This window comes from Paroedura picta, chromosome 13 (assembly GCF_049243985.1).
Source record: "Paroedura picta isolate Pp20150507F chromosome 13, Ppicta_v3.0, whole genome shotgun sequence".
NCBI lineage: Eukaryota > Metazoa > Chordata > Lepidosauria > Squamata > Gekkonidae > Paroedura > Paroedura picta.
In genome coordinates, this window is record NC_135381.1 from 4,762,062 (window position 1) to 4,784,544 (window position 22,483).

At 50.3% G+C, this 22,483-nt stretch overlaps 2 protein-coding genes across 5 annotated transcripts in view; one reads left to right on the forward strand and one right to left on the reverse strand.

Moving 5' to 3' along the window:
• Positions 1 to 22,483, forward strand: part of LOC143823215 (uncharacterized) — a 575,613-nt gene that overhangs the window by 390,409 nt on the left and 162,721 nt on the right. The window lies entirely within an intron of this gene.
• Positions 1 to 22,483, reverse strand: part of TMEM132D (transmembrane protein 132D) — a 304,697-nt gene that overhangs the window by 3,009 nt on the left and 279,205 nt on the right. For all 4 annotated transcript variants that reach the window (XM_077309304.1, XM_077309303.1, XM_077309306.1 and 1 more), the window contains 3 exons: positions 6,769 to 6,974; positions 5,995 to 6,268; positions 3,669 to 3,860 (listed from right to left, as the gene is read on the reverse strand). In XM_077309304.1, coding sequence (XP_077165419.1) covers positions 3,669 to 3,860; positions 5,995 to 6,268; positions 6,769 to 6,974 — 672 coding nt within the window. The remainder of the gene's footprint in view (positions 1 to 3,668; positions 3,861 to 5,994; positions 6,269 to 6,768; positions 6,975 to 22,483) is intronic.

The window sequence follows — 22,483 nt, forward strand, 5'->3', positions numbered from 1 at the left end:
ATAGGATCAGCCCAAAGCATCCTAAAGCTACTTAACATAACTACTACACAACTACTTCTTAACTACTACACAACACTGGCTCTCCTTTGGTTCCCTCCACCACCAACCCCCCCCCCCACGTCCAACTGCAAGACTGACCTTGACCAAACAACCTCTCCGATCCTTTCCCCGGTTGTCATGCAACACAGGCAGCTGGGAGACCCAGCTGAGTTTCTGCATAAGCCCCCTACTCCCGTGCAAGAACTGCCGCAGCCTTTCGCTGGCTTCAATGACAGATCAAGGGAGCCGCGACTCCAGCCTGGAGCCATTTCTTGGTGAGAAAGTTAATTCCTCTTTGAACTGTTTATTACCAAAAGAGAGAGAGTCCTTTTAAATAGTCGCTGGTAATAAGATTTGTTTTCTGCTGAAGTGCTAAAAGAAAAAGAGAGAGAGCCCCCCCCCACCCGCGCCGATTCTCCCCCGGGGCTCTCGGGAGCCCGCTTTGAAATGCTAATAAATTGCATGTCAAACCATATCAGGGGCGATTGGGATCATTTACGATGGTTATGTGTTCAAATGAAAAAGATATTTATTACATTATTTCCTCAAACCACTTAAAATATAAAGAGTGCCCGTCTCCTGCGAAAAGCTTGGTTATGCCATTACGTCTTTCCCCCCCTGTAGACAACGTCCAGGAACAGGATCCTCACCACCCTGTTCAGGAGCTGATTTGGACTAGGCATAGAATCATAGAGTTGAAAGGGACCTCCAGGGTCATCTAGTCCAACCCCCTGAAGAAAGAAGGAAATCCAGGTCTGCCTGACCTGGCAAGAGTTGCATCCCGCCCTGCAAGGGGGAACTGCTGAGTCCAGGCCTACAGCTAGAGCATGGGTGGCCAAACAGTGGCTCTCCAGATGTCCATGGACCATAAATCTCATCTCAAAATCTGTTTTGTTCTTCTTTGGAAACAAGGGTCAGCCATCTCTGGCCGTGTCTCTTGCTCAACAAAGCTCTCTCTTCCACAGCATTACAGCTTGGGGACACCTAACACAATGAACTGGCAGTAGATTCAAAAGCAAGGTCCTCGTTGTCGTCGTCATCGTCCTCCATTGCTGGAGGAGCAAACAGGTGTAGGTCTGGGCCTCTAGGCCCAATTTTGGACTTTCTGGGTCATCTCATTGGCCCCTGTCTGAAACAGGAAGCAGGACTAGGCAGACGAATGACCGGATCCAGCAGCCCTTCTTGTATATTCCTAGGATCCTCAACTCGCACCATCCCGAAAGAAATTCTTCTTCCCTTCAAACACCACGCCTTAAGAGATGGACCTCCCATTTTGCTCCTGGTCAAGCTAAATTTCAGACCATAAGTGAGCAAAGGGGTCATTTACAAGCTCCCAAACTGATTTCCGTGTTTCCATCAATCATCTGCTTCCCATTTTCGCTCCAAATTACACTCAAAGGGGAGATTCAAGTACAACTCCCGTCTCTGAGAAACCTGAAACCTACAGCCTGGCTGGAACTCAATGACCATCAAGCCCTGCTTCTGAGCTGATTTCAGGGCCGTGCATTTAGCTCCCCAGGTCAGCAAGGGATTAGCTCCTTGGCCTGACTGCTGCATGATTGCTGGACTCATGGAAGAGAGTATGGGGAATGGAATCTCACTTTCCTTGCCTCTTAAAGGAGGCAGCCTATGGTATTCCTTACCCAAGCTGGTCGATGAGAGACTCTGGTAGGAATAAGTTTATCAGAAGTTTAACCTCCTGAATATTTTAGCTTGGACATTTTTGCTTTGACAATAGTTGTGTGAAAATGCCTCCTTCCTAGAATTCTCCCTCATAGTTCAACCACGCCAAAACCAACTCCCCCTCCCCTGCTGAACTTTCTGGGCGGAGGAAGCCAGTTCTGCGGACCTCGTCCGGAACTCTTGCAGACCCCTAGGGCAGGGGTAGTCAACCTGTGGTCCTCCAGATGTTCATGGGCTACGATTCCCATGAGCCCCTGCCAGCGTTTGCTGGCAGGGGCTCATGGGAATTGTAGTCCATGCACATCTGGAGGACCACAGGTTGACTACCCCTGCCCTAGAAGACCAGTTTGAGACTCCTTTGGGTAGGGAAAAGCGGTATATAAGAACCAACTCTTCTTCTTCTTCTTCAATCCATACCACTGTACTGGATACAGATTCTGGAAAAAGAGGACCATTGTCGGATTCATTGTCCACATAGCTGGACTAGCCTTAACAATATCTGTAATTCTACTTTTCAAAAACCCACTCTGGAAGATTCCACCTTTCCTCCTCCTCCGAATGAGATTTACACCGAGATTCAAGGGATCCCTTGGCCTAAGATACTTATGCTTTATGACAGGGGGAGGAAAACCATAATTCTTTTCCATTTTAATTTCTCGGTGGTACGGAAAGAGTTGAACGAGAGCTTGCCCGGGTAAACAAGTGGACAGGATGGGCTTCTGCTTCTTCCCAAAGGAAAAAAAAAAGAAATGTTTATGTATGGCCAGTGAATTGTGTTGAGGTGCATTATTTATGGTGTGCGAAAGGAAAGAGAGGGACTTGTTTCCTGGAACAAGTAGCTGCTTCAAAGCCATATTAAGCCACCCCCAAACCTCCAGGAACCGGTATGGGAGGGAGGCATATAAGTCAAATAAATAACAATAAATAATTCATAGAGCCCTAGAGTTGGGGGGGGGGGAACCTCCAGGGCCGTCTAGTCCACCTCCTGCATAAGGCAGGGAATTCACAACTCCCTGCCCACCCACAGGGACCCCAATCCCATCCCTAGATGATGAAAACAATTTAACTTTCCAAATTAAATTATTAATTGGATTATATTATTGACTTATTAGACCCACCTCTATTAGGATCCTGTGAAAGGGCAGGGGGAGTGTGATTTCGGCAGGAAAGTCAGAGGATGGGGGGTGTTTTGATGAGTTGATGCTTGAGTCACCCTTTTTATGCAAGCCACGATCCCCCACGCCCAGTCTTGGAAATTTAACTCTTGGGGCCTTATTTTGTTTATACTTTTCATGTACTTCTGCCATTTCTCGTCTGTGGACTAGAAGCAGTGGGATGAAATTAATGCAAAAAAGATTTCCGTCTCAACATCCGGAAGAAGTTCCTGACAGTGAGAGCAGTTCCTCAGTGGAACAGGCTTCCTCGGGAGGTGGTGGGTTCTCCCTCTTTGGAAATTTTCAAACAGAGGCTGGATTGCCATCTGACGGAGAGGCTGGTTCTGTGAAGGCTTAAGGGTGTGGCAGGTTACAGTAGATGAGCGATTGGGATGTGAGTGTCCTGCACAATGCAGCAGGTTGGACTAGATGACTCAGGAGGTCCCTTCCAACTCTATGATTCTATGAACCTAGGAGAAGGAAGAGAAGAGGAGGAGAAAGAGAAGGAGAAAAAAGCTGGAAGAAGAAGAAGAGGCGCAGGAGAGCTAGAAGAAGAACAGGAGGAGGAGGAGTGAAAATCAGGGTTGGACTAGATGACTCAGGAGGTCCCTTCCAACTCTATGGTTCTATGTGCACTGCAAAGAGCGAGTCAACCCAAACCCTGGGACAGCCGATCTATCCCTGATGCTAAGAGATTTCATGTAAAGTTCATCACTGCCATCAAACAGTGGGCAGGATGATAAATCTCCTCAATTTGACCGCTCCCTCGGGTGACCTCACTGCTCCTCATACCTGTTTGGGCGTCTGAAGGATTTCCTGGGCGACAGCTGTGGCGAAGATGGCCTTATTACTTCCGGGGCTCAGCTGCAAGGAGAGCGATAGGCCGGTCACCAGCTGGACTCCCAGGTCGGTGATGGTCACCTTCTCATCCAGGACGGTCACAGTCTTCTCGGCCAAGATGGCGTCGGAGAGCGGGGACAAGATCTGTAGAGGGAAGCCAAGGAAAACACACGGGAGGTCAAGCATCTCCGAATTAGAGCCAGCCTGGTGCGGCAGTCAAAGAGTCGTGGGCTGTAATGTGGAAGAACCAGGTTCGATTGCCTGTTCCTCCTCCCCCCCCCCATGCCCCCAGCTGGGTGCCCTTGAGCCGGGCACAGTTCTCTTAGAGCGGTTCCTTAGGTCTCTCTCAGCCTCACCTCCTCACAGGGTGTCTGTTGTGGGGAGAGGAAGGGAAGGCGACTGTAAGCCACTTTGAGACTCCTTCAGGTAGAGAAAAGTGGCATATAAGAACCAACTCTTCTTCTTCTTCAGTAATCTCAGGGCTCTCTCAGCCTCACCTCCCTCACAGGAGGTCTGTTGTGGGGAGAGGGAGGGGAAGGCGACTGGAAGTCGCTTGGGGACTCCTTCAGTTAGGCCTGGTGGAACATCAAAGCTCCCGGGATCTCAGACTGCGCTGACCGAGATCTCCGCTTTTCCAAAGCCGCTGACTTTGATACTTTCGTCGGTGGCAGGCGATTTGTATTCTTTAAAGCGGGCCTGCTTAGCCGTATCTCCCTCCCTGAATTCCCTTCCTGGAGATATTCTTTATATTTATGGACACTTGCAAAAGGCAAGGCAAGACGGAGAGCCTCGGAAACCTATAAATAAAGATCCTTCGAGGAGGGCTTCCCAAAGAGTAGTTTTCGAGCCACGGCCGTTTGTTCAACGGAGCGGGCAAGTCGGAGTGATCGATGCCCCCCCCCTCCCCTCCTTGGAGCCAGCTATCCAGGCGGGTACAAATGGGTGTGGGGAAAAGACTTGGGCTCATCCATCTTGAAGCTGCAGACGTTTTCTTGCATCCCGCGGATTCCCTCTTGCCTTATCCGAAATCAGTTCGATAGATTTAAACTAAAAACACATCATTTCCCCTGCCCCTCGGAGGACCCCGGGGGTATATCTGGTCCCCCCCCCCCGGAGTTCGGTCACAGCGTTATTGCTGTCGGTAGCTGCCCCCGGGTTGCTACCCTGGTTTTTGACCATCAATCGCTGGTCACTATCTGGACCGATGCTAGGGGGGGGGCCAAGCATGAGAGGAGTTCTTATCTTGAATTGGATACCGCCGTTCTTATGATGGAGATCTTGGAGGGTGTTAATATTGCGGTGTTTTTATGGGTGATTTGTTTTTATGTTTTTATGTTAATTCTGCAGACCGCCGTGAGCCAGCTTGCTGGGAGCGGCGGTCTATAAATCAAACAAACAGACAGACAGACAGACAGACAGACAGACAGACAGACAGACAGACAGATAGATAAAATCTGCCTAACATTCACAAAAAAAGCTAGAACTGGTGACAACCCTCAAGAGAACCTGGGGGTCAGGCCTGGCACCCTGGAATGCTGACACTGTGGTTTCCACGCAGGGTGGCCTAACTGTTCTGGGACGACAATAACCCTGAGCCCCCACCAGCAAGGGCTCATGGGAACTGTAGTCCATGGACATCTGGAGAGCCACAGTTTGGCCACCTGTACCATAGAGTTTATTGCAAATTCTACTGCATCATTTAATTCATACCATGCTCTCTTCCCTCCTTCACGGGGGCCATCCATGACGAACCAACTTGAGAGTGGATGGAGATGGATATGTGTGTGTGTGTGTGTGTGTGTGGGGGGGGGAATTATTTGTACTGTTCATCCTTTCAAAGAACTTCAAATACCAACGTGTTGGTGGCCTCCAGCCCAAAGGAAGCGTAACTTGGCCTCAGCCAGGGTCGGGGCCTTTTCGGCTGTGGCCTCAGCCTGGGGTGATATGCTGCTGATTCAGATTTGGGCTACAGAACATGATTTCATAAAGTTATGTAAGGTAGGAAAGACTGTTGGCAGCGTTCAAATATGCCAGAGCGTGGAGAACCAACTGCTCCAAAGAGCAAAACAGTCTCCTTAGGAAGAGAAACAAACTTTGTGAGTAAGAGAGGTTGGAGATAGTCCTAAGCGTCTAACTGACTAACATTCTGGAAGGAAATGGGTCCTGCCCTTACAGCTTACTTCTACGGTTTCTAGAGGCATGTGCTTGTTCACAGTCGCCAACAGAACGTGGGGCCGGTTCTTATCATTTTATCGCGGCTTCCCCGTTTTCTTTGTACCTGGATGGTCGTCATTCCCAACTCTTGTCCGACCAACACCTGCCCATCCTGGAGTTTTGCGATTCTCGGCTCTTCCACTTGCATGAAATCTTTCACTAGCTCAGTGATGTCCACCTGCCAGTCGGAGCCCAGCAAGAAGGCTGCCTGGCCTCCGGGATCGGAGGGTTCGGCTACGAACTGCGTGAGGACGCGCACCATGGCGTGTTGGTACTGCAGGGTGCAGCCCCGCCCCTTTCGCTCGTCCTCCTCTTCATCATCGCTGTCCCTGGCTGGTCTGTCAAAGGAAGGACACGGAAGGGTCAGGGCAAGCGGCAGCAAGAGAACGACCAGTCCCCAAGAACAATGTCGGACTCCAGGGGAGCCTTGAAGACCAACCAAGCTTCATTCAAGGGAGAAGCTTCCGTTTGATACAGTGCAATGCACTTCCTCAGATACAATGCAATGGCCGCTATCAGTCCATACATAGAGGCAAAGTGTGAGCAGCAGATTTACATACGGCGTAATGAAAATGGCTAACGGATTCCAGAATCGGAGTTAGCAAGCTGGGTTTATAAAGTTATTGTTTGTTTGCGTTCAGTTTCAGGGGAAAACATAGTGTCAAAACAGGAGTGTCAATCAACTAAGTTTGATTGATTCTAGAATCCAGCACCCCAAATCAACAGGCTCCACCCGAAACCTCCGGAGATTTCTCGACCCTCCTTGCTGCCCAACCAGACCTCGGGGTAGCCTTGCCGAGCGCCCGGTCCCGACGGCACATTCTCAGATGAAACCCACCTCTTATTGGAGACGATGGGGATCCGCCACCCCTTGATCTGGTTTAACTCCGTGTCTGACACCTCTATCTGGAGCGGGAGGCGGGGCACCCAGACGGTCATCTCCAGCGGGGCGCTCAGATGCTGGTACGTGAAGTGAAGGACCACGCTGGCCTTCCCTTTCATCTCTTTCCCGTTGACGAAAACGTAGTCGCACCTTTCTGAGACCTGGAGGAGAGAGGAGAGGCAGACAGAGACGTGAATAACCCTCTCCGCCAAATCAGGAGGCCTCGTTCAACCAGGGGAGATGGGAGAGCTGAGATGCAGACCTTCCATCTTGGGAACGTGGGAGGAAGAGCGGCATCCGAAGCCCAGCATTTTGTTCCCAAAGCCAGCCAACGGAAGAGACTTCTGCGACTTACAAACCTGTACCCTGTGAACTCAACCCCACCTGGGAAAAGTGTTCTGCTTCTTAATTATGATGAATAACTATGTCTACGACGCTCTCATTTTCCAGGGTGATCCTGCAGAGCGTCAGACATAGAGAGGTGGCATAGTGTAGTGGTTAAAGAGCGGCAGACTCTACTCTGGAAGAACCGGGTTGGATTCCCCGCTCCTCCTGGCATGCTGCCAGCTGGGTGACCTTTGGCCAAGCATGGTTAGAATCACAGAGTTGGAAGGGACCTCCAAGCCCCCCCCTGCCCCAAATCCCACCCGCTCCCAGCTCTGCCCTCAAAGTCTCCAGGCATTTCTCAGCCCAGAGCTGGCATCCCTACCCACTGCTGCTATTCAGGCCATGGATGCAAAGGGCCCTCAGAACGGGCGTGTCATTGATGACGAGGTGGCAGCCCTTCCCTCCTGCTCCGGACGCCAGACTCGTCCCTGACCGCTCGCCCACGCCATCCATATGGGGGAAAGGGAATAAATCAAGAGCTGCCACCCCTATCAAGGGGAGGTGACGCAGCCCGTTTGTCACAGCCGGTTAAAACATCATGGGCTCCGATGCGCGCCAGGTAATTTATTAACTACCACTTTGCCGCCACCATGATCTGAAGGAATGATCTATTAAAACCGCCCGCAACTTTTTTCTTTTCACAATCCATTACCAGCCAGGCCTTCTGCTGCATTATGCCGGCCTGTTTAATATTTCTGCCTCCGGAATGCATGATCCCGCACTTATATGAATTTAATGCCGTTTTTGACTTCTCTGTTTCGATGCGGATCAGACCTAAATCTTGTCGAAACGTCAGGGACGGCGGCAATTTACATGCCGGCGTGTTCCTCTCCGCCCGCCTCAAATTGAAGGACATGCCAGGAATGCTGAAGAATAAATCCATGACCCAAAGCTTTGGCTGCCATCTACCAAGGTAGATGTTGTGGGATAGAGCAGGGGTAGTCAACCTGTGGTCCTCCAGATGTCCATGGACTACAATTCCCAGGAGCCCCTGCCAGCGTTTGCTGGCAGGGGCTCAATGGGAATTGTAGTCCATGGACATCTGGAGGACCACAGGTTGACTACCCCTGGGATAGAGAATCCTGAAGACACAGAGAAAGAGAATGAAGGCTATCAAAACAGGTGGATACAGTGGTTAGCCCAGCTCCACCAAATAGGTATTAGCCATGATGTCACTCTGCCGTGCCATGTGCTAGGATTCTCCCCAATCTCTATGGTAAAAACCATAGAGACTGGGAAAATTCCTTGAGATTCACTGAGTGCCAGTGAAGCATGGGTAGATGTTGGTGAGTAACTGGGTTGGTCCGACACAACAAAACACAGTTTGAGTCTTGGGGCACCTTTAAGACGGACAAAGTTTTCTCCAAGGTGTAAGGGTTTGTGTACATGCACACCTCGTCCGTAGCTGAAGCAGTGTGCCTGCACACAAAGGCTTACCCCTTGAAGAAAAAGTGGTTGGCCTTCAAGGTGCCCCTGAAGAAGTGTTACACCTGGAATGAAATGTTGTTGGTCTTCAAGGACAACGGAAGAAGTGGGCGTGGACACGAAAGCTTACACCTGGGTTAAAACTTAGTTGGTCCTCAAGGTGCCCCTGAAGAAGTGTGCTTGCCCACGAAAGCTTCTACCTTGAATGAAACTTGGTTGGTCTTCAAGGACCCCTAAAGAAGTGTGCATGCACACAAAAGGTTCCATCTGGAATTAAATTGGCACCCCTACACTTTGTGTGTGCCCACATCTATGAGGGCTCCTTCAAAAGCAAAAGACAGACGGCATTTTCCCCCATACTTGGTGGAGTTTTGAGCCTGTACAGTGTAGGCAAAAGGCCCCTTTTGCCTTGTGCTGTGACTCCAGAACCACAAGACTTCTACCCCTGGGCCGTCCAAAGAGCAGCATGACGCTCCCCGACTGCCTAAAACCGAGTGGTCTGCCTCTGTTGTTAGGTCTGCCATTTCTCAGGTGACTCTACTGGAGTCACAGCCGGCTTCTTCCTGATCTGAATGATGCGCCTCCATCTCGGTTTCTGCACTGGAGGCCTCGGCCGATGGCCGTTCCAGCCCACGACGGGCTCCCTGGACGTGGCTAATGCAATAACACGGCAGCACCATTAAATCATGCCGCTCCTTTGCCAGACCTTCGCAGACCACTATCTTGTAATGGGTTTTCAAACAAATGTGCTGACATCCCTTGTCTTTAATATACGGAGGGCATCGTTGGGTACCCAAAGGCATTTCAGAGCAAAATGAGCTGGCAGGGGAGTGGATGTGTGCGATGAGCGGAATCATCTTTCAAATGACTTTTTTGCAAGTTCCTTGGCAGGACTAAGGAGGGAGAGGCCGTTACGTGGTGAGAGAGCGTGTCTGCCGCATGCTGAAAGTCTCGGGGGATCGATCTTGGGAGGATCTGAGCATTAGGGGTCAGCGTGAAGGGGCTCACCTCTGACTGGAGACACCAGGTCTTCCATACAGGGACTTGCATGTTCAGAGGCAGCAAACTTCTGAATACCAGAGCAAGGATGCAAGATCAAGGAGAAGGCCTTAGCCTCTATGCCCTGTTGTTAGGACCTCCAGAATTACTGGTAGCCCACTGGGTGAGACAGGATGCTGGATTAGATGGACCTCTGGTCTGATACAACAAGACTCTTCTTATGAAGACCTTGACCTCTCTGCCCTGTTGTTGGACCTCTAGAGGAACTGGTTGGCCTCTGTGTGAGACAGGATGCTGGACTGGATGGACCTCTGGTCTGATCCAGCAGGGCTCTTCTTACAATGACCTTGGCTTCTGTGCTATGTTAGACCTCTAGAAGAACTGGTCGGCCACTGTGTGAAACAGGATGCTGAAATGGATGGACCAGTGGGCCACTGACCCCTCCCTGCCCCAAATCTCACCCACTATGAGCTCCACCCCCACAATCTCCAGGCATTCCCCAACTCAGAGCTGGCAACAGTATATCCATCTGCACCTTGAACAAAGCAACCCAATGTGTGTCGGTATCCAATTCTGCACTGCGGGATTTCTCAGGACACACATCTGGTGCCATGTGACCCTTGAGCTATGCCCGGTCACCCCCAAGAACAGAAGAACTGCACGAGTGGACGCAGGATGCTGCCTTCATGCGGCCAACCGAATGTTTTCTGGGCCGGAGCATGTCGGCAAACAAATTGCTGCGTAATTGCAGCTTCATGCAGTGGGCTGTTACGGATCCAACCCCTGCGGAGCCAACTTTCTGCTTACTTGATTTTCAAACACACAAATGCACAGTAGGAAATTAATCTCTTTTTATTCCCTGGCGGTACCTGGAGAAAGCTTCTTGCAAGGGAAGCGCTCGAAGAGCCGTTTCGGTGTGGTGCGGGAGGTTAAACAATCACTAGCGCGGAGGGTCAGACCGACGTAAGAGCTCTCTCTGCAAAGGGCACTGGGCGGAGGCAACCGTGACGCAGCCCTGCCGGACTGTCCCCTTCCCTCCTCCATTGAGGGAGGGTGGGGACTGGCGTGGAGGCATGACGCATCATTCCTTTCATACACTATCGTGATCTCACCCATTATTTCCCTGCCTAATCACGTTAAGGAGGGCGCATTGGGGACTCTCACTTGAGACCTGGGCAGAGCTGGGTTCAGGGCCAAGAAGAAGAAGAGGAAGAGTTGGTTCTTATATGCCGCTTTTCCCTACCCAAAGGAGGCTCAAAGTGGCTTACAGTCGCCTTCCCATTCCTCTCCCCACAACAGACACCCTGTGAGGTGGGTGAGGCTGAGAGAGCCCTGATATCACTGCTCGGTCAGAACAGTTTTATCAGTGCCGTGGTGAGCCCAAGGTCACCCAGGTGGCTGCATGTGGGGGAGCGCAGAATCGAACCCGGTTCACCAGATTAGAAATCAGCACTCCTGACCACTGTGTCAAGCCAAATGTAATGTTGCATATTCCATGTCCGGAGCTCCCACGGCTGGCTCTGACCAACAGCCAGGGGCTTTTCAGCCTTGGATTCTGCCTGGTGGAACGAGTGTCCAGAAAACATGAGAGCTCTATCAGAGCTCCCTTAGTCCTGCAGTGCCTGCAAAACAGAGCTCTTCTACCAGGCTACAGTTGAGGCAGCTTGGTGTAGTGGTTAGAGCATGGACTTCTAATCTGGCAAGCCTGATTTCATTCCCTGCTCCCCCACATGCAGCCAGCTGGGTGACCTTGGGCTCGCCACAGCACTGATAAAGCTGCTCTGACCGAGCAGGAATATCAGGGCTCTCTCAGCCTCACCCACCTCACAGGGTGTCTGTTGTGGGGGGAAGAAGGGGAAGGCGATTGTCAGCCACTTTGAGATTCCTGGTAGAGAAAAGCAGCATATAAGCACCAACTCTTTATCTCCTTCTAAAATATGAAAATATCAACACCGGGTTGGCCTCCCTCCTGTATTCCACCCCTACCCTGGGTTCTGGTTTTACACCCACAGGCAGAATTTTTAGAATGATTTTGGGATTATTTTAAACTCTGATTTTAACGCATTGTCGGCTCTCTGTCGTTCAGCGCCCTGAGTCTGCTCTCGCGGAGAGGGCGGTTTAGATATCTCAATACATAAATGGATAAGCATATTGTTTTGGAGTCTAAGCACCTGGCAGATCCAAAATCTGTGTAGGGAATAAAAAAACCAACATGAGTCTGCTTTGCTTCCTTAGCATTTTCATCATGAAAGACTCCTGCACACAAAATGTAAATGGGCACATCACCAAGACTCGAGATTAGGAACCTTTGCAAGGCCTGTCAATTGGGAACGGGGCACTGTTTCCACCAGATAGCCTGTGTTTTGGAAGGGCTCTGCACCCCGGGATCAGAATCTCAACGCCTGTTCCCGTGGACCGTAATCCTTTCCCGGCACAAGCTCCCATGGCATTCATAATGTGCTCTCCAACGACAGCTCTTCCCCTTTGGCGAGCTAATGGGAGAGATGCTGATTTAGCAGGGAATTCGTTGCTTTGAGCCTGTTAGTAGAAGTCACGGTATCGAACCGGGTGAGCTATATGAATGCCCACTCCCTAAACTGGTGGTCACTAGCGGGTTAGGGGCCCAGAAAGGGAGTGGGAAAGTAATGCCCAGGCAATATTTATTTATTTGATTTATTTATTTGATTTCAGAGTAGTTGGATCAACTAATCCTGTTTCTCCAAGATGACTGTGCTGTGAATCTAAGTGGGGGATATATTAGTCCATCTGCCCTTACAGAGGTACAAGAACTGTAGACACAGCAGAGAGCCAGCGTGGTGTAGTGGTTAAAGAGCATTGGGCTGTCTAATCATGAGAACTGGGTTCGATTCCCCACTCCTCCATGTGCGGTCATAGTTGTGTTAGAGCTGTTCTTGCAGAACAGTTCTCTCAGAGCTCTCTCATCTCCACCTACTTCCCAGGGTATCTGTTATGAGGAGAAGGGGGGAAAGGTGTTTTAAGCCACTTTGGGACACCTTCAGGTTGTGAAAAGTGCAGTATAAAAGCACGTTGACCCTGGAGAGAAGCAAAAGACCTGTTTTTATTGGTACCCTGCTTTTTACGACTCAGAGTCATTGCAAAGCAATAGAAATTCATGGCTGGCTTCCCTCTGGGTAGGGACCCACGGCTTCCTTGGGGTCCCCCATCCAAATACCAACCACAGATGACCCTGCTTAGCTTTCGAGTCCTGTAGAGATCAGACTAGCCTGGGCCAAGCAAATCAAGGGGCACCTACCAATTAACCATCACTTATTAACCACTATGGTTAATCAAGCCTTTTTTTCCTCTGGAAATCTGCTTAATATACATTCTAGAGAAATAATGGTTGTTTTTAGGGGGGCAACAGTGGAGGAAGAAGGAAGGAACATAGCTGAGCAAGCATTTAGTTCAGCCTTTCTCAAGTTTTTAACCATTGAGAACCTCCTGAGACATTCTTCAGGCTTCGTGAAACTCCAGAAGTGATGGAATCATGCAGAATATGGTTGGGAAGCAGAGCTGTGGACATGCCCACCCAGGGCTCCTTCCCTTCTCACCTTCTCCAGGCCCAACACTGGCCATTTTGGGAGGAGTGGGTGGGTCAACAGGACCATCAACTGGTAAATGTTTAACAAATGTAAATATATAAAGGTAAAGGTAAAGATATCCCCTGTGCAAGCACCGAGTCATGCCTGACCCTTGGGGTGACGCCCTCTAGCGTGTTCTTGGCAGACTCAGTACAGGGTGGTTTGCCAGTGCCTTCCCCAGTCATTACAGTTTACCCCCCAGCAAGCAAGCTGGGTACTCATTTTACCGACCTCGGAAGGATGGAAGGCTGAGTCAACCTTGAGCCGGCTGCTGGGATTGAACTCCCAGCCTCATGGGCAGAGCTTCAGACAGCATATCAGCTGCCTTAACACTCTGCGCCACAAGAGGCTCATTGTAAATATATATATACATATATACATTTACTCCCACCCATTTGGGAAGCCCATCCAGGGCTGTCAAGAAACCCCAGGCAACCCCTGCTTGAGAAAGCCTGAATTAGTTTGTGGAGAAGAAAAAAAATATATTTTAATTGCCTCTGAGACATCAATACCCCTCCTCATCAAAAGGCAGGCTTGAACGGAATATGAAGTGGAACATATTAGAAGAACTTAAGAAGGCCGGGCGGGTATTCCCTTTGAGCTGCAGGCTTTCATGTTTCCTGAACTGTTGTTGTGGATCAACCACGATGTTATCTCTCGGCCCGCACAGAACCTAACGCCAGACCCTTCATTTAAAACAGAATTGCTCTTGGGGGTGGGGATGGGGGTGGGCAGAGGGAAAGCCCCCTCCTTTCGTTTTCGGCTGATGCACAACAGAAATCCCTTCTTTCAAGAGCTTCGGCCCAGTTTATAATTTATTGTACTGACCCTGACGAGGTTGCATTTGCTGCAAAAAAGTCACTGTTTCTTGGGATAATTTGGGGGATTCGAAAGCATTCTTTTCTTAAAGCGACCAATGAACGAATAAAATGTTATTTAGAATGCACTCTTCCATGAAGGATCAGGGCGGGTAACAATATAGATAATAAACAATAAACCAATACGTTACAAACATATATCATATGTAAATATAATCGTTAAAATAATCAATTAAGGGTCCTTCTGGTGGTTGATGTAGTGGTTAAGGGTGGTGACCCCTAATCTGGAGAGCTGGGTTTTGGGCTAGTTGTAGTTCTCTTAGAGCTGTTCTCACAGAGCAGTTCTGTCAGAGCTCTCTCCACCCAACCTACATCACAGGGTGCTTGTTTTGGGGAGAGGAAGGCAAGGAAATTGTAAGCCACGAGACTCCTTCCAGGAGTCAAAAGCAGAGGATAACAACCAACTCTTCTTCTAAAAAAAAAAAAAAACAATTCATTCTAAAGTCACCTCCTTCCTCCGCTGAGAGGTGAGGTGCACATAGTTTACGAAACCCAAAACGGCAGCTGCTCTCAGGTTCACCTTCTGTGCTTAGGGAGGCATGTCCCCAGGTAGAACTTGGGGATCCCCTGGAATTATAGCTCTCATCTCCAGACTAAAGAGATCAGTCCCCTTGGACAAGATGGCTGCTTTGGGGGGTGGAGTTCAGAGCTTTAGACTCCACCGAGGTCCCTCCCTGCTCCAAACCCCGCCCACTCCAGGCTCCACCCCCCAAATCCCAACCCAGAGCTGGCAACCCTAATTATGACTGGAGGTTCAATCTCTGTTCTTGCCTTCAACAGGGCGTTGGCAGGAAGCCAATTTTTTTTTAAATAAATCCATTTTTTTAATGTTCTCCCTGTGACACTATGAAAAGCCAATCCGCCTTCTATTCTGAGCACCGTTTCCACGCTTTAAAAGCATTCCAGACGACAGTCATTTAATACATGGAGACAGATGGCTGCGGCTGTCATGGGGAAAGCACCAGCTTGGCTGGGATCCAGAGGAGACGTGCACCAGGGCTACCTCCCCGCTGGGCCCAACATTGTAATTTAAAAGGATCCCCGCCAGCACTGGAGAAGGAGTTAAAAGAACGAACACGCTCACTCGTTTGTGGTTTTCAAAACAGCCAGGAGGGCTACCTTCTTTCCCCTAAATCAGGGACGGCCCACAGGAATGACGATTTGTTGCCCCGTCCATCAGCGCTGCCAGCAAGAGATAGGGGGCGCTCTCTGGGATTTGCGGACCTTGCCCAGAAGTGGTGTCAGCATGTCTGAGACATTAGGGCGCCACGGTCCAGCTTTTGGGGAAAGCTTTATGGTACAATTTGCTTCAAACCATAGAGTTTTGCCCCGCAAACCAGAGCGTCACCCCTCCAATAAGCTCAACCTCACTTCTGGGTGACCTCAGCCCGTCACGTTAAAATGTGGCATGCTTCCACTTGGGAGCAAGTTTCGGAGGGGAGTTGGGGGAGTGAGCGACTCCTAGAAAGCGGGGGACCCCCACCCAGTCCAGTGGACCCAAGACCCCTAGATGTATCCCTCCTACTGCTTTTCCATTTCTGCCGAACGAGGCACTTCGGTAGTTGTTCACTTCTGACACCATCGCCTGCCTCCGCAGCTGTTTCGGGACATGACGGCGCTTAAACCAGCGATGCTCCGAATCAAACGGAGTTGGGACGTTAATGAACAAGCTGGAGCCGTCCGGGAGTCTACTTCCTTCGAGCCAGGGCTGCACACAAGCTGCCCTACCCCTTCTTAGGCCTTTGCGGGTCTCCAAACGATCTGTATCAGCGGAATCGTTCCATCTTTCATCTCTGACACTGCGGCAGCTTTTGGATCACCCCCCCACCCTGAAAATGTAATCTTTCCTTCTTCTCTTCCCCTTCCAAGAAATCTCCAGGCCCGAGGCGTCAACTCTAATTAGCCCATTCCGGCTCCACTGACAGGTGGCAACTAAGAGTCCATCCGCAGAGTGTTTGATTTCCGGAGATCGGAGCCGGAGCTGGCGTTAATGGCTGCATTAAGACATGACGCGGATGTCAGACGGCCCACTCAATTGAGTCAATGGGGAGGAGATGCCAGCCCAGGGTGACGGCAGTGAAAAGAGGAGAGATACCAAAGGTCTGATCCCGTTTCTCGTTTTTGGTGGTCTGTGCCCAGCCGGGGACTCTAATTGCCAAGTAGGGACATTCAGGCCTTTGGAACTTCAGAGGCAGAGACTGAATCTCAGCTGAGATGGAATTATGGGATCCTCGAGCACCCCCTGGAGAAGGATCCATCCAGTCCCTGCTTGAATTCCCAGTGGGAGGGAGCTCCCCACCTCCTTAGGCAGCCCATCCCACGGCTGGACTAATCTGACTTTGAACCCGCCCCCAATATCAAGCCAGTACCGTTCTATACCCACAGCTGCAGGTCCTCTCCTCTGCTGCCAACGTGAACCACTCTCCGCCCTCCTCCCAGGGACAACCTTTCAGATACTTCCAGAGAGCCATCCTGTCCCCTCTCATCCCCTCTTCTCCAGGCTGAACGTTCCCAAGCCCCTCAGCCTCTCCTCCTAGGGTTAGTTCCCCAGGCCCTGGATCCTCCTCGTCGCTCTCCTCTGCCCCCTCTCCCTTTTGCCCACCTCCTTTCTGAAGGGAGCCCTCCAGAACTGCCCACAGGACTTCAGGTGGGGTCTGAACAACGTGGGGGTGGGGCCTGCAGAGGGCGGGGTTTGGGGAGGGGCCGCTCAGAGGTTGCCGCCTCCATTTGCAATGCGTCGTTTCCGGCTCTTGCTAAGCATCCAGCCCGCCAGGGCTTCACGGCGGGAGCTGGATTCGACCCAAAGCAACGCGGTTCTTTCCCCCCCGGAGAAGGGAGCTCTTCCAAGCCGATTGGTCTTAATTCACTCCTAACAGAGGCCATTAATTTGGCGCAGTTAGTTACAACTCACTCATACCGGAGCGATGGCTCTGAATTATTCAGGATACAGCTGCCACTTCAGAGCATTCTGTTTTGTTTTTTTTTGTTTTTTTGGTTTTGTTTTTAGAGACCTTGAATACATTTCTATATTCAAGGTTCTGACAGTGGTGTGGGGTGACTTTGCAGGGGGGAGAATGCGGAGGGCGGGGATGCTTTTTGTATCGCTCCTGACTGAGGTTGCCAATTCTGGGTTGGGAAATCCCTGGAGAGGGCAAAGCCTGGCTTTTCTGGGGGGCCAGCCCAGGTCCTCAGAGCTGTTCTCCCAGAGCAGTTCTCTCAGAGCTCTCTCAGCCCCACCGACCTCACAAGAGGTCTGTTGCGGTGGGAGGAAGGGGATTGGAAGCCACACTTAGAGACGAAGAAGATGAAGGCGAAGAAGAGTTTGTTTTTATATGCCACTTTTCTCTACCAGAAGGAGTCTGAACATGGCTTACACTCGCCTTCCCTTTTCTCTCCCCACAACAGACACCCTGTGAGGTGGGTGAGGCTGAGAGAGCCCTGATATGCCTGCTTGATCAGAACAGCTTTATCAGTGCTGTGACAAGCTCAAGGTCACCCAGCTGGCTGCATGTGGAGGAGGAGCGGGGAGTCAAACCCAGCTCCCCAGATAAGAAGTTTATGCTCCTAACCACTACACCAAGCTGGGCAGTGAAAAGCAGAGTATGAAAACCAACTCTTCTTCTTCGATTCTTCTATTGGCTGGAGAGGACGGGGGAAGGTCACACATACCCTAGTTGACGTTCAAATTAGGCGGTTTTCGACAAGGATGCCGGTCCAATTTGGAAATTGGTTTGGGCCTCAACTTGAGCTCAATTAAATGCCCCCCCCCCATGACCGTCTCACAGCGGTCTTTACTGAGAAATCTCTGTGCAGTTGCTTTGGCCTCTTCTCTGTTGTCCTGAAGTAAACCCAAATCTTTCTGTCTTGACGCCGCATGAAGAACAAAGCCAAACAAAAGGCCTGGCCTACCCGCTCTGCTTTGCTCTCCCCCCCCCCCCCCGCAGCTGTGAACGAAGTGTCAACTATCCCACTCCCACTTCTGCAAACAGACAGGGCGGTGAGACCTCTGCCGGCCCTGCCCACGCAGGTCTCGGGATGTGCCAGACGAGCATGTGCGTCAGTCCCAGCGCCATTTCACCAAGTCACGAGAAAGCTGTTTTATTTTTAAAGGGTGAAAAGTGTTAGCCACGTTTGCAGATGTCACTAGTCTGTCTCAGACAACCTGTAGGATCCAATTTGGAACTCGGCACTGTCCGTGGGAGTTTGACATCCCACAAATGCAAGCCCAGGAACTGGAGGATGTGCAGGTCCCAGGTGCGATTGGGGTGCAGCCCCTTCAAACTATTTTCCAATTGTCACGGGTATGAGCATCGTGCACTCCAGGGAGATGTGATGGAGCTCTTTGAACTCTCCCCTGCTGCAGTTGAGTGGATGGAAAGCTTAGGCATGCGTATTTAGAGCAGGGGTGGCCAAACTGACCAACAGCAGGGCAGCCAGGTGGTCGTCAGGGATTGACGATAAAGGTGGTCTAAGGCAGCTTCATGTGTGCTCAGCAAACAGAGTTCTTGTTGGAAGAGTCTAATCATGCCGTAAAGCAGAGCACAAGGTACTTAAGAACAAAATGGGTGGATTAAAGAATAGAACAAACGTGATAGCAAAGAGCAGAGAGAGAGAGAGAGAGAGAGAGAGAGAGAGAGGCTGTCTAATCTAGCTAGGAGAGAAAAACAGAGCGGACAGTTATCTGAACAACTGGGAAAATGTTAACAAGCCAATCAAGAGACAGGAACAATTTGAAATAGGGGGGAGTTCCCTAACCTTGCTATGTTGTCCTCTTTGCTGCCCCTGCTGGATGTTCTAATGATCTTTCTGTAGTTATACTTATATCTAAGTTTTCCATCCACTCAATCGCAACTGGGGAGGGTACAGAGACCTCTGTCACATCTCCCTGGAGAGCATGATGCTCACATTTTAGTTCAGCAGTAGAATGGGCTGCTTAAGGAGGTGGTGAGCTTCCACTCACTGGTGGTCTTGAAGCAGCAGCTGGTCAGATAGTTATCCTGGATGCTTCAGGCTGTTCTTGGATTGAGCAGGGGGTCGGACTAGATGGTCTCTACGGCACCTTCCAACTCTAGGATTCTGTGATTCATGCACAGCATGTCTTGCATGTCAAGTTGTTCTCTCGGCCTCGGATTCCGGTCTCTCCCTACACTTCAGCCTCTTTGTGTTACTATTTTAATGAGACAATTAATGCTTCCCGGAGAATAAATGGGGGCGGCCTACGATGAGGAGGAGCGGATTGTGAGGACATCTTCCTTTCCTTTGATCGGCCCTCCCTTGCAGATCGCACGTGAAGCTCAGAACGAAGCTGGTTCCTCCCCAAAAGAGAGCAATTCTGCATGCAATTTTAAACAGGGTTTATCTGGTTTGAATTGATGTGCCTTCCCCCCACCCCACCACCCCCAAAAGAACTAACGTCGAGTAGCCCAAGGGATTCTTTACCAGATGAGCGGATTATCGTCTTTCCCCACTTCTCCCCCCTTTTTTAACACCTCCAGTTTCTGAATTTCATATCCGGCATTAAACCCAATCTCCCTTTCATTATATATATTTATGTCAATGCCGAATTCCATTACGGCTCTCCTGTTTGCTTTTTCAATTTCCTCCATTATTCATTTTCGCCTCTGTAATATCGTCTCCGCGACGGAGTCCTCGGCTGCCACTTTGTATTTATGAACTGAAACATGCGTGGCCTTTATTGGCACATGTTTATGGGAGCCCAGGATCACTAATGCTAGTGTGGTTAGGTACGGCGACTTAGTCTCCCAGCCCCTACGCATAGAGAAATGGGTACTGGCACAGGGATTCCGCCTTCTGTTTTGCAAACTCGCACGGGCAATGAAGAAAGCAGGCTGGAAGAAGGTCGGTTCATTTTGGAGGTGGTGCTGGAGGAGAGTTTTACGGAGACCATGAACTTTCAGTCAGGGTCTGCTCTCCAAAACATCTGTTTCCTCCAGGGGAGCTGGTGTCTGTAGTTTGGAGATGAGCTGTAATTCTGGGGGATCACCAGGCCCCACCTGGAGGTTGGCACCCCTGAACCTCAGTGAGGTACAATGCTATGGAGTCCACCCTCCAAAGTGGCCATATTCTCCAGGGGAATTGATCTCTGCAGTCTGAAGATGAGCTGGGTGCCAGGACAGAAATAGAGTCCAATAGCACCTTTAAAACCAACAAAGATTTATTCAAGACGTGAGCTTTCGAGTGCGTGCACTCGAAAGCTCACGCCTTGAATAAATCTTTGTTGGTCTTAAAGGTGCTATTGGACTTTATATTTACTGGGCTACTTCAGACCGACACGGCGATCCACTTGAATCTATCCTTATGGGATTCCAGGAGATCACCAGGCCTCACCTGGAGATTGGCATCCCCACGTGTTACTAAAGGCCCCAAAAGGAGGGTTGGCTCGACAGGCAGTGTTCCCGGAGACGACATTCACTGGCCCCTCCCCTCCTCCCCCCATGCCCCAACAAGACCTAACCCAACCGTAACAGAAAAACAGATCACATGACTCGCTGCTAGCAGGAGCAGATGAAACATTGGTTCTCCCTCTCCATCAACCTACTCAGATTCCCAGCCTGTCCTTATTCCAATATCTGCATGCCCACTTCTGATTTGATGGAGATGGAGGAGGAGGGATTGGCTTTTGTACCCCACTTCTGAGTACCTGAAGGACTCTCAGAATGGCTTAACAATCCCCACAACAGACAACCTGTGAGGTCGGTGGGGCTGAGAGAGCTGTGAGAGAACTGCAGCTGGCCCCAGGTCACCCAGCAGGCTAAATTTGGAGTAATGGGGAATCAAACCGGGTTCTTCAGATAAGAGGCCGCTGCTCTCAGCCACCACCCCACGCTGGCTCTCCGAACTACTACACCACACTGGGAGAGAAACGTTTTGCATGGAGCTCTAGAATCGTTCCACAAACTTTTCTGGTGGATCCAACACCTAAACAACAGGCCTACCATGACTCAAACTCAACAACAAAGCCAGCAGAGCGAAGCAGAGAGCTGAAACCCTTGGCCAATACACAAACGGAGACAAAAAATCATATGAGGCCATTCCTCACCCCTGCTGCCACAGGGCATAGTGTTGCTGAGTTGTGATTTGCTCTCCATACGTCTTCCAGTGAGACAGAGCCAATAGGAGAGACCTTAAACCAGGCTCTGGGGTTCCTTGACACCTCTGGAAGGGTTTCCCAAATGGGTGGGAGCAAATAAATTTTTAGTATATTTTTTAAATGTGTTGAATATTTATCAGGCGATATGACCGTCTATGGCCATGTGGACACACACACAGCCCTCCCCAAATGGCCAATGATGAGCCTGTAGGGGGTGGGAAGCGGAGGTACCCCAGGTGTGCTTCCCAACCATATTCTGCACGATCACACCACTTCTGGTGGTTCTCGAAGCCCGGAGAATGTTTCAGGGGGTTCTCAATGGTCAAAAGTACGTTGTCCTAAGCCATCATGCCAAGTCGTGCATTATTTCCACCCCAAACCCTATTGCAGTGGAGAAGGGGGAGGGGGCTTGCCATGGGAACCCTGCTGCCGCCAAGAAATGCCCCCCGCACACCATCGAGTTGCCGATCAGAGAAGAGGGTTGGGTGTCGTCGCTTCCCCGGCACAGCGGTTTTGAGACCTGCAGGGAGCTCCTTTGATGAGAAGCAACATTCAAAACCAGGCGGTCTAGTCTGTGGCGGATAATCCCAGAATCCTCCTCCCTTCACCCCATCTCTTCTGCTCCGTTCGGCAACCCCCGGGTGTCTTTTAAAGCTCTCTTCTAATCAATGTCATTTTCCACCCCTCTTGGCAGTGCGTTTCCCTTTTGGAGCTCATTTGTCTGAACGATGAGAAGTTTATGAACGTGAAATGTATCTCGCTCCTGATCTTTTACTGAGCTGATGTCTTTCCCCCAGTGGGGACAGCCGTTCGCGAGAGACCGAATTGCCTTCTGCTTCGTCAACAAAGCCCCGGAGCTTCGGTGCGGAATCTTAGCTCTACCTTCCCTCCCGAACCTACTTGGCTTTTGAAAAAACGGGAAAGGGTTGGGGAGGAATGGCTCGAAGCCACCGTGTCTCCCAACGTGCTTTGTGGCTTCTGACAAAAGCGGATTGTCTTCTTCTCTTTTTTTTTTTTGACACAATGGAGGATTTCTTTCTCATTAGTCGGCGGGTTATCGTGATTTATCATTCCTCTGGCTACTGTATTTCGTAGAAGACCCACTTGGGAGGACTGTTGCTTTTGAGAGAGAGGCTACGGTGTATTTATTTATTTAATTTATCTACCACCCTCCTTAGTGGCTCAGGGAGGCATACAGCATAGTCCACTGCACGGCAATAAAAACATGAACATTAATAGAAACTTTGAAACATTAACACAGTGCAATA